The 12876-nt window shown below is 35.7% G+C and overlaps 1 protein-coding gene across 1 annotated transcript in view; it reads left to right on the top strand.

Moving 5' to 3' along the window:
- Positions 1 to 12876, top strand: part of VWA8 (von Willebrand factor A domain containing 8) — a 187576-nt gene that overhangs the window by 41656 nt on the left and 133044 nt on the right. The window contains exons 10-12 of the mRNA XM_035322136.1: positions 4939 to 5070; positions 7059 to 7193; positions 7291 to 7368. Coding sequence (XP_035178027.1) covers positions 4939 to 5070; positions 7059 to 7193; positions 7291 to 7368 — 345 coding nt within the window. The remainder of the gene's footprint in view (positions 1 to 4938; positions 5071 to 7058; positions 7194 to 7290; positions 7369 to 12876) is intronic.

Below are 12876 nucleotides of genomic sequence, written 5' to 3'. Positions count from 1 at the left end.
CTTCCTATGTAAGACAGGTTGATTTGACCAGTAAAATCTTCAGTGACTGTCTACTGTTAAATACCTCCTTATCACTTGAATATTTCTGTGTTAATTTTCTTTTTTTTTTTTTTTTTTGGATATACTTCCTCATCATTAGTTTTACAAGCTTGTCCCTTTATCTCACCACGTACATATAATCTTGTTTGGAATATTATTCACAACAAATAGCACTACACAAAGAATCTTAAAAAATGCAGAAAATAGCTGCTTGTACTGAGGAACTCCTGTTTATAATGATATTTTAGCAGTAGCAGTGCCAGAACTGTATTAAACATGAATAAGAAATGATTTTTTCCATCCCACAAGAAATGTAAGGGAGAGGAGTCTGGCAGAAGCAAGGTGATTTATTATTCTACCCTCCTACAGATTTCCAAAAAGCATCCAGCTAATGTTTGCCACTGAAAACTTTTTCTGTGTAACAGGATACAGTTAGGGAATATTAATTTTAGCTAGGAAGGATTGAGAGTTGAAAAATGGTATACTGGAAATGTATTTGCAGTTGATAAGTTGATTTGTGAAGATTGAATCACTGTTTAACATTAGCTAATGTTTAAAGAAAACAAAAACAAATTTCATATAGTGAAATGTAAAGTTTAGATATCTGAGTTGGAGGCAGACATGGGGAAGTAGTGATCTCCCTGATCTCCCCGGTAATGAATCTTATTTTCAGGATATTGCCTGTTTCAGTCAGCAGCCAGAGCTGAGAAGTGAGGTAGATGGCAGTTAGGCTAAACAGCTAGTTTTGGCAGCTGTTAGAACCTACATATATTTCTGGAAGATTTTCTGTCCATCAGACACTGTCTTCCCAGCCATAATCTTCAGCTTAGGTAAATCTTTTCCATATATGCCTTCTTGTTCACTGGGACTCCACCACGCACTGGGTATTTTTCATAATTCTTACTCTTGATTGTAAATTAATATGAACTATTGACTTACACCTTCCCTACAATTAAGATTAATTTGTTACAGTGTTATTCTTGGAAGCATAAAGATGCTTTGAAATGCAAATCTCTTGTTGAATGGATCTAGATGGAGTTAAACTTGTCTTAGGTTTAATTCAGTCTGTCTGCCAACTTTTTTGTAAATGTGGCTCCTTGTGTCAAACTAGTTCGCATTGAATAAAGTGTTCCTTGATTGCACACTTGATAGCATCAGCAGTGATCACGAGGGCTGCTTATAAAGGTCATTTGTACAAGGACTGTAGTTGGCAACATTCGTTATTCATTAGATTATCAGATTGTGACAAACAGGACAAACGTACCAAAACAGACTTGAGAATGACGTGCTTTTGGGCACCCATATATGAAGTTACTACATCTGGGAAACTGTATCAATTTCTATTCTGATTCTTAAAGATTTTAAATGTAGAACCTCTTGCAAAGGAAAGCGTGAGTTGATTTGAATTCTGGCCTTTAAAATTTATTTTATACTTGCATGAAATACTGGCATGATAAAATATTTTGACTGACAGATGAACATCTGAAATATAATTCCAAAAAGCAAATCAAAAATTATATAACCTAAGCTTTTCCTTTAGAAGGTCTAGATGTTAACAAATCACTGCTTTCAAGGAAAACAAACTTCAGTGAAACATTCCGAAACAATAAGCTTAAGTACATACGATGTCTCTCACAATCATGAAGTTTTCTTCCCTAGGTACTATTATTGATAAGCATTTATAGAATTGGTCATCTGTATGTCGGTTGAGTTTGGTGGCTCAGAAGAAGCTGCAGCTGTTCTGTATTAATTTCCTCATTGTTCAATAAGCTTTCAGTATTTTACTTCAGGTTCATCAGAGATTTGGGTTTTGCCTTTTAAATTCTCACATGCCTTTTGCAGGCTTGCTTTTTTACAGTATTGGAAACATCCATTGCTTTCTTTTATTTGTTAAAAACTTTTAATGAAGAGAATTCTCCTATTACATTTCAGAAACAACACATAGATCGGATTTGTCTTAATAAATGAGCAGCAGATCCCTTTTAGTTTGCTATCCAAGTGTTAAACTTTGCTCTAAGAACTGTCTAGAATTTTTCTTCATGGTTTCATGTAGTGATTAATTTTGCATTTAGTGTCTTGATCTTTTATCAGATATGAGCTTGTTTATTCCCTTTGACTCTTTTTTTCTTTATTTGTTTTGTTTTGTTTTGTTTTGTTTGCACACCTTCTAATGTTGCCTGACCTACTCCTCTAAATCTCTTTCTCTGCTTCACAGGAGGGAACCTCTTCAAACTACAGAGGTACTCTCTCACGGAGAGTGAACTAATCGTTCAGAAACTTGGAATTGTTTTCCTTGTTCTGCTCAGTCTAAGATCTTTCTGTTGCAAATTGTGGCCTGAGGAAGTAATTTTTTCTGATCTATCCCTCTACGTGACCCACCCCCCGCCCCCCAAGCCATTTGTAATCTTTGGGTTTTTGCATTAATCAATGCTCTTGGTGCCAATACATAACCACTGCAGTGGAATCTCTCCTTCAGACTTTCTCTATCTATCCTATGTTATGCCTGCAGTTCCTAGTTGGCTTCTTGTAAAGCAGTTCAGTCTTCTTGTTGCTTGAAAAAATCTCTTTCCCTGCTGATCTTCAGCAAAGATCAGTTGCTTCTGGATGCCTTCACATCTCTTTTTGAACAGCTTGGCTGTTCTGTGAGTTCAATAGAGTGGCTATCTGCAAATATGTCTCATTTAAACTCCGTGTGCCTTTGACCAGCTGGAGCACCAGAGTATTCTTTGCAGTTTCCCTTCTGAGATGGTATGGATCATTAGATGCTTCCAAGAGTTCAGAACTCCTCGTATTCCTTATTTTGATTTTCATAATATGCCTATTCACATATGTTTCTAGGCATGCAGAATGTGGCCTGATGGTTATGGACTGCCAAACCTCTTCTCTTGTTTTAGGTGGCTAGTTTTTCCTTTTTTTTTTTCTTTCTTCTTGAGTCTGAGGCAATGCGGCTGCCCATTTCTGATTCTCCAAGTAAGCGTATCCCAAACTTACTGATACTGAATGTACTCAATAGTTGTCCTTCCAAACCACAAACATTTTTTCCTTTGCAACTATCAACTTGGATTTTACATAGAGGAAATCATTTCCGGCTCAGACGAACTCAATGTGTTGTACATCCATTTCATGCCACTTTCTGATTCCGTATCTAGCTATTGTAATTCTAAAAGTAGAACTACATTAGAGGCCCGTTCTATTCCGAAAGCCACAAAGAGTTTTCTTGTTTGCTTTTCCTGTCCAGGTATAAATCTGGTAATTTATTTAATTACTAAATTACCCAGTTCAGCAGCATCTCTGTGCTCAAATGTGGTGATTCAAATCTGTTGCACAAATTCAGTAAAGATCTGCAGAGACTGTTAGTTACCTTTCAATTTTCAACCCTGTTTTGGGGTCTAAAAGGTGAGCCGTAGGACCCCCAACAACGTTAATAAATAAATAAAATCACCTTTAGAATTTTAGACTCCCAAGACCTGTATGTGCCAGGCCTGCTACTGCTATCTCCAGATCACCACTGACTGATACAGAGGCTGCTGGTACAGATAACCTTACTGCTTGCTCAGTTATTTTCTTCTGTTAGTATCTGAGTAGGGGATTTTAGTGTACAGTTTGTGGTTTTGTGTACAAGCTGATTTGACCCTATCCAAAATGCCATTAACTTACTAAGAGCATTAAAATCTACTAATCTAAGAACATTAAAAAATCTAAGAACATTAAAATCTACTAATGAACGCGAGAGTGAGAACATCTGTAGTTCGTTTCACAGAACCATAGTTTGAGCGTTTCTTAGAATCATAGTTTGAGGTACTACTGTGATTCAGGCATTCCTGTTTTCTGCTGCTGTATAAATATTTAATGGTATCTGAAGCTGTTACACTAAAAATACGATTTGGGGCAGTCTTTTGCTAAAATACATTTACCTTAAATTCAAGTTTAAACATGAAATTTATATAGGCTTTTGCTCCAGCATGGAAATTTACAAACTGATGAAGAGCCAAAGTGTTTGTATGAATGCATTTCAGTTTTCTTTCTAAACTGTAATAGGCAGTGCTGTGAATACTAGTAGTAATAAAACCACATACTTTTTAAGAATTATTTCACATTAGTGACTTCTGTTTAATTTTTCTACTAAGGAGTTGGACTAATATTTCTTTTTCTCCTGTTGATTTAGTTTTTGCTCTGTTGAATAAAAAGGCACTGTGACTTCAGTAATTTTAGTGGGGTATTTTGGTGCTTGAGCCCCCCTGATACTGATTTCCCCTTCACAACAAAATAAACTTTTAATAGGATTTTTTAAATGGTTTTCATGCTTTCTCTACACAGCATAAAATACAGTACAATGCTCAAAAGGAGACTGGGAAGACAAAAGTCCATTTCTTTGTCTTTGTTATACCAAGAACATGCTGTGAAGGCTTAATTTGTACAGGTTATCCTCAGTTTTCACCGTGTGATAAGGCTGCGGGGCTACGTAAATGTAATGTTTGACAGTTATTTTTATTGGCAGACAGATATTGAAATCTGCAGTTGGTTATAATGGCCTGCAAAGGTAGGTGTTCTATTATTGCACTTGCTAAAGTCTATCATCCATTTCTCTTATAATTTCAGTCCGAGTAAGACTGTGAAGTCGCCGTATGTCATTTTAAATTTACATCTGTCACTACAGTCAGAATAAGTAGATGGTAGGTCTTTTTGGTTTGGTTTTAAATGAATATGTAAAATATATAAGCTGTCAAGAATGCGAACACAGGTACATGAAGTAAAGTGAAGTAAAGTTTAAGTAAATGGATTTAGGACTTCACAGGAAATTAATCTTGAATATGTTTCTGGCCCTGTTATCAGAAGTAACAGTTTTAAGAAAGAAAATTGTATTTAATAATTAATTCCACCAAACCCCTAATTTTACAGCGTTTTGAGCTTCAAGACTCAAAAAGCCATTTGCGCCCAAGAAGGATTACAAAAGTAGAAAGTGTACCGGGAAACAAACCCTTCAAGGCTGGTGTAACTGTCCAGATCGGTGAAAAGGAAGTGACATTCCAGGTAAGAATTTATATATTCATAAAACTGTATTCTGTTATCATAAACTTACTCAAGAATTTGACACTTACAATTGATACTGAAACTCATTTGCATTGAATATTTATTTTTTGCTAGTGTAACGTTTTACTTCATTTTATATGTGCCCATGTGTCCAAGAAGGCCAATGGTATCCTTGGGGTGTGTTAGAAAGAGTATTGCCAGCCAGTCAAGAGAAGTTATCCTCCCGCTCTGCTCAGCCCTGGTGAGGACACACCTGGAGTGTCCATTTTTGGGCTCCCCAGGACAAGAGAGACATGGAGCCACGGGAGAGAGTCCAGCTGAGGGCTACGGAGATGATTAGGGGACTGGAGGGGACTTTCCTCTTATGAGGAAAGGCTGAGAGAGCTGGGCCTGTTTAGCCTGGAAAAGAGAAGACTTGAGAAGGGATCTTATTGATGTTTATTAATGTCTGAAGAGATGGTGTCAAGATGATGGGGCCAGACTGGTGCCCAGTGTTAGGATGATAAGCAATGAGCACAAACTCAAACACAGAAAGTTCCATCTGAATATGAGGAAAACTTATTTACTGTGAGGATGATGGAGCACTGGAACAGGTTGCCCAGAGAGGTTGTGGAGTTTCCTTTTATTGAGATAGTCAAAACTTGCCTGGAAATGATGCTGTGCAGCATGCTCTAGGTGACCCGGCTTGAGCAGGTGGGTTAGAATAGATGATCTCCAGAGGTCCCTTCCAACCTCAACCATTCTCTGATTTTATGATTTATTAGAGCATGTAGATAATTAGAGCATGATTTACTAGAGCATGCAGATAAGCAATAAGATTATGGATAAGAAATATTTTATTTTTATAGAAGTGAATCACATTTCGGAAAGCACAAGTTTAAGTATATCATGGTAAAACAAGTGCTGAAAAATGGATGAAAGGAAAATCTCTAATGCAATTGAAAAGGCAAGAAATTTAGAATAATAGAGTACTTGTGATGCTCTTGATGCTGCTTTCCCTTTTTTCTTTAATAAAGCAATAGTCTGTCTTTGTCTATACTTCAAATAAAATCTAATGAGTGCTTGGTCATTCTGACACAGGATGTTAGGAAAATGGAACAAAAGTAATCACATCAAATATGATTAGTTTGTGTTTCTTCCAAAGATGTTTATGACCCGTTAGGTGGTGAAATGAGGTTCTATTCAGGAAACAGACACTGATCTAAGAACTTGAGTTTAATGTTGAATCTGGAGGCTGGAGAGTCTCTAAAGAAGGTGAATTAGTGGGAGTTAGAAAAAGATTGTTTTAACATTGGTGAGGAATATCTTCAGAGATTTTGTACCATGACAATGAAAAGGGGAAGAGCAGCAAAGAGGAATTTGTCAGAAAAATTTGAATCTGTAGGGATCTGATTGGACTTTTTTCTGAGGGGAAGATTTTTCCTTTCATCTGACATGTAGATGATGCCTTCTGAAATATGTCTGCACAATGTCTCTTTGGGAACAGGAGGACATTAGGAGTTTGAAGATGAAACAGTTCCCAGTAGACCAAGAAGCAGAGTCTTAATGTGGAAGATAATTGAATATTTTTACTCTCCCAAGTTCTGTAGCCCCTTCAGATTTTTGCAATACAGATTGTTCCTTCCCATTTGTTGTTCTCTGACAGGCAATAAATACTAGTGATTTTAATATTTTGTCTCCAGGATAAGCATCCTCAAGTTCTTTGCACACCCCAATGCCATAATTGAATTGGTTCATGTTTTCTTTTTTGTTTGTTTGTTTGTTTTCCATTAAGAGTGGGGTAGGAGATATAGAGGAAGTTGTTTATTACAAATCATACAACATTATTTTCTTTCAGCAAAAGCTTTGATAAAGGTTTGATAATGACCATCATCTGCAAAAGATCACAGTATTTTTGGAGAAGTGTAACTCAGTCCACACAAAGCCTAGAGCTATCACAATATAGCTTATTTAGCATTTTGTTTTGTTTTGTTTTGTTTTCCTTATAGGTTCCAGCTGGGACTGGGATGTTAAAACAGCATTCTCAATCAGATGCTTTTGTAAGGACTTCCAGCCATGATCAGCTGTTGGCAGAAATGATGCAATCCCACATGGTTAAAGATATGTGTTTAATTGGTGGAAAAGTAAGAATTTTCTTTTTCCCTCCTTTCCCCATGTTCCTTACAATGTAATCTTATTTATTTATTTATTTATCTATTTATTTATGTATTAATTCTTTAGGGCTGTGGCAAAACAGTTATCGCTAAGGAATTTGCTGATATACTAGGATACAGCATAGAACCTATCATGCTGTATCAGGTAAGTAAACTATTGGTTGATGATCATGTTGTAAATATGACCCAAAATGTAACACACAGGCAGATTTTCTCTCCGTATAATGTCATCTTCATATACAGCTGCAGCTTTTAAAATTATGGATAATCACCAATACATGTTAAAAAATAAAAGAGGATAGAAGAGACTTCAAAGATAGTAAAGTTTTGTGATCATTATAGATCATTTTTCACTTGGTCAGAATGCTCATCTAAAATCTCATCTTACTGTAGACCTAAACAGGGTGGGGTGGGGTGGGTGAGTACTATGCAGCAATATAGATAATAAAATGTTACTACATACAGATTAACCCCGATACTGTTTTACTTTCATTTTATTGACTTCATTGGGAATACGAAGGAAAGATAAGTAACTTAAATAATTCTCCTTACATTTTGTTTATTTATCGCAGTGATCTTTCTCTTAGCCACAGAACTGACATTTCATTTTGTGATCTGTCATGAAGAAAACTTTGTCTTCTGTGTCATCTCCTTTTCAGATCTTTTTTTTTCTCCTTTTGAACTATGTTTCCTGACAAGAGTGGTGACCTCTTGTAATTCATGCATATTGAAATTCTCTAGAATACCTATACTTTTTTTTTTCCTTATACTATTTAATTTTATAGTGTATCACTATGATTAAAACTAATTTTTATTGTTACACAAGACAGCTTCTTTACCGTATTGAAAATTCAATAAGTTTCAAATCCTTCTCAGGATTTTTCTAAAGCTATTTTTCACGTTCTGGTGGCCTAATCTTCAATTTTTTATTAGTTTATTCTATTGTCCATATCCTCTTTCATGTTTATTTTTTTTCTGATGCATATCACGTGGAATTTTAAACAATATTGTAATTTCTGTGCCTTTACTTTTTTTTCTACATTTCTATTTAGCCTGATGATTACAGCTGTGGTAGGACTGCACTGCAGTAGAGAAGATGGTGTTTACATGTGATATATACATACTACATTGAATTAATATTAATGCTGCTCATTATTTGTCAGTGCTATAGCAAACAAACAGTAATCTTCAAGCTCTTAGCCTATCTGTTCCTAATTTATTTATGTTGTGGAAGGGGCCTTAGCCTATACATATCTTTAAAAATGAATTTTGGAGAGACGTGTGTGTATGTATTTCTTGAGGCACAAAGGCACTTGACTTAGTTGCCTTAGAATGGCAGTTCTGGGATAAAATGACGAGGAAAGGGCCTCCTCCATGGGCTTTGAAGGTGGTGCTAACTTCAGCTAACTTATTGTAGCTGAGTTGGAGAAAAAGAAATTTACAGTAGTTGAAAACGTAATGGCAGGGTGAATGTTTTTACTGAGTAAAATTTAAAATTCAGTATTTACAAAGATAGAAAAAGAAGTAATGGTTCTAAACAGGTTGGTCGTACAGAGTAAGGGAATTAATGTTCTTGGAGCTGTCAGTTGTGTCAGAATATGATAAACAGGGAGTGGTGGTCCTGCTATACATTTAGTTTTTTTCCCATTGGTTTCATCCAGACAATACTTCAGACTGTCTCACAGTACCAGAGTTTTTTGAAAACCCTGAGGTCTGTACTGCTTAACAGTGATCCCCCATAGGCAGTGGTCACTTGTTACTTATTTGGAGAATATTGTTCAGTCTTCGATCTAGAGGAACTATAACCTCATAACACAAATAGAAAAAAATACGAGATTGAAAAGTGGAGTGACTGAACTTGCTTTTTACAGTAGGGATCATACATGTAAAGTTTCCTTCAGAACCTTGAGGAATGAAACTACTCTCAAAATATGAAGTCATGGGTATTCCATGACCTTGTGAGCCAAAATGCACCAAATATGACTGCAAAAGGGTTTGCAGTCATAAGTGATAATAGGCAACACTGTAGGGGAACAGTAGTTTGAGATGTACTGGAATATATTGGTCTCTTTCTTCCCCTTCCTTTGCTTATTTAATTTTTTCCTGGGCAGCATGGAGATCTTCAAAGGAGGAAACAGCAACTGATTTGGATTTGCAGTGGCTTGTGGGGAGAGAAGAGAGGCTGACAAAAAGGGCTGGTGTCATTGAAGGGTTGAAGCAGACAAAAAAAAAAAATAGAAAAGAAATATTAATGGTGATGAAAGAAGAAAAAGCCCATTTTAGGTTTTCTTGAACTAGTGAGAAGCTCTACAGACAGGATCCCAACGCTTTTCCTTTCCCAGGATTGCCTTTAAGCTTGTAAAGGTGCGGACTCTGAAATGGTCTGCATAAAAGGAGCTCTTTTCTTATGCTTTAAACTGGCCAGTTGTGAGCAGATCTGGGATCCAAAGCGACACAGCCCATCAGTGCAAGGTTGTGTTCACGATAATATATTTGGCTTCCCAGCAGCACCTGTTACCCTGTGTACAGTTGTATGTTAAGACAGATGCATAGCTTCTGGGTCAGAACTGTGTCATAATTCTCCCTGCACTTGTCCATGTAAGCATATTTTTAAATCACCTCAGCAAAATAACTTTTGCATCTCAACAAACCCACTTAGAGACAAGCATACCCTAACCCTTGTTTTTTGTACACGGTGTGGAATTGGGTACTCACCAGCAAAATTAGGCAATAATTTGGTCCTACAAGCTTAAAAATATGGCCACTATTTTTCAACATCCTACCTTTAATTAGTCTGGCTTCACTGAATAGGAGCAGAAGACTCCCTTTTTGGAGATGCATGATAGGAGGAGCTGATGATTGATGATTGAATTGGTTACTCGGTAAACATCTTTTCTTCAGAGGATCTGTAATTCCTACTGAAATAAAATCTAGGTCAAGGATTTGAAGCACTTTCTACTGAAGTGAACCATTCCTTTGGTTTCACCACTATTTGATCAAGTTAAAAATGCAGAGGGTTTTCATAGAGAGGCTTTTTGGTGATATGAAAAATCATTGCTAAGGCAAAAGAAAATGAGTATTTGTGAGTTTATTGTTCAGTATAAATTAATGTATAGACATGTCTCCACAAGGCCCAAATGTGCATCTATATGTATATCTATTATATACATATATCTACATGTACAGTATCTATACATATATGTACAGTGTCTTAGAAAATCTCAGAAGTTTTTACAGGAAGCAATGTGTAAAAAACAATTCAATGCAGCTGAGCTATGCATCTTCTGTCATATTCTAAGAATGCATTTTTTTTTGTACACATCAGTGGCTTCGCACAGCAAAGTAGTAGCATAGGTTAATGACAGGGGCAATGTTAAATATTAATTCATACAGAAATTGACAAGGCTATGAGAAGTTTAATGTAACAGATTTCTTTATTTTGCTTCAAACAATATCTTTCTGATTCTTTTGAGAGAGACCATATATGTTTCTAGATACATTTCTAAAGTGAAGGAGGCTTTTATTTGTGCTAGTTCATGCTAATTTTCCAGTAATTTTTATAGACACAGAAAATGTAGCAGGTGCTTAGCTTTGGGCTGAAGAAACAGTAATTATTTTCTTAAAGCTCTGTGAAGAAATGAATTTTTCAATATTGTATATATGACTGTTTGCTTCATCCTTTCCATCCAACGTTGATGTAAGGGCTTGAATAGTGTGAAAAGCCTTAGGTCTTTATATTGATCTCACAGAAAAATCTCAGCAGCTTTTATGTTGCAAGGTTAGAATCCGATGTATCTAAACCAAGGGTTCCTAAATGTTTTGAGCACATAGATTATCTCTAACAGTTGTCTCACTGAACAATTCCTGTCTAATTAGTGATCTCTGACATCCTTATACAGATTTCTGATTATATACAGTCCCACATAGGCAAATTCCTGCCAAAGAAACTCATCCTGATTAGGAAGCATTTGTTTTTAAGTTCTCTTCATGCAGTTAAGGAACAGCAAATGAGAAGCAGCAGCCAGCTAGTTTCGTGTACTGTAGCTAGGGAACTTTTGTTTTAAATTGTTTAAAATAAAACATTTTACTTTTATTTTTATCTTTCCTCCTAATTTTTTGTGGGGAAGAAAAGCAATATTCAAAGCAATGTTACAGCAATTTTCCATCAACTTGCTCTTCCTTTCTCTCTTCCACAGCAGAAGCAATCTTTTCAGCACATCACTCGTGTTTGTGTACTGTGATGTTTTTGTTTCTAGGATTTCTTTTTTTTCTTTTTTTTCTTTTTTTCTGTATGACCTCATAATTTTTCTTTACAAATTTCTTCCAATTTTTTATTTGAGAAATATTAACAAAATGTGAGTCCAAATTGGCATGAAAAGCAGGAAACAGAGCTTTTTCACCTCGTAATTGCCAAGAACATGATTAGCACAGAGAACCATGAAAAATGGCTAAATGGGAGGCTTGGATTGCTTTTGCTGCAATAGGGAGGAAAGCAGTTACCCTGCTTGTTTTCTCTCCTGAACTTCCTTTTTTCCTGGTATATGAGGTATTTTAGAAAGTAACCAATGCAATCTAGCATATGCTGAGTTACAATGACTGTTACAAATGAAAATAAAAATTGTGTTTCATAAGGCAGTATAATTTTGCAATTGTTATGCTTAAGCAGTGGTGGTGGAGGAGTAGGGTTAGGTGAGGAAGTGATTCACACCTTTCTGTCATCTCCCCTCCAAAGGGAATAATTTCTAGTGTTAGAATATATATATTTTTTAATATCTCATAACATTATATTTATAATATTATGTATTAAAAATGATTTAGACTAAATAAATAGAATCAGTATTGTAGCCATTAAAAACGCATTTGATCTTGGAGGTCTTTTCCAACCTTAATGATTGTATGAAAACAAACCCCTTAAAGAGCTTGGGCAAGTGTTAAGTTAATGATGCTTCATTTCAGTGCATCACTAAACTGAACATAATGCATCCATTTAAATAAGATAGAAACATTCATTTTATTTCAAAAAATATTTTGCAGCAAAATACACTGATGAGTTTATCTTGAGAAAACTAATGCATGGTTCTCAAGCTGCTGGAATTACAGATAGACAACATTGTATATAGCATATTAGGCTCCTGATAATTCACATTGGATGCTGTTTCATGTCTGTAGAGGTGAATTGCCAGAAGGTGTGTTAGTTGAATATTCAGTTATACAGCACTTGCTAATTACAGAGTGCACGCTTCTGATACAAGTCCTAGAAATACTTTTTTTTTCTGGCGTTTATTAAAAATGGTTTTAGTCTAAGTCACTAATAGTACAGTAGAATGAACAAACAGTGCATTAAAAAACAGAAGTACAATAATAAAAACACTGTCTTTTTCTTGCATCTGAATGTGAGGCTCTAAATTATACAAATGTAGAAGCACTGAAGGAATCAGACTTTGTCCTGTTATTTTAAGGCTTTTAAGGAAATGCAGAAAGAGGAAATGATTCAGGCCATATGATGTAATGTATTCTATTTTTATTCTTCACAGGGTTTATAGTTGTGAAAAGGACATATGCAAAAGCTACAGCTACATTAGCAAATATTTTTCTCGTCTGATTTTAGGTTAAGTTCTGTTCATAGCACAGTCAGAGGAAGGAATTTCATCTT

This window comes from Oxyura jamaicensis, chromosome 1 (genome assembly GCF_011077185.1).
Source record: "Oxyura jamaicensis isolate SHBP4307 breed ruddy duck chromosome 1, BPBGC_Ojam_1.0, whole genome shotgun sequence".
Classification (NCBI taxonomy): domain Eukaryota; kingdom Metazoa; phylum Chordata; class Aves; order Anseriformes; family Anatidae; genus Oxyura; species Oxyura jamaicensis.
This window is presented reverse-complemented; position numbering and strand designations above follow the sequence as displayed.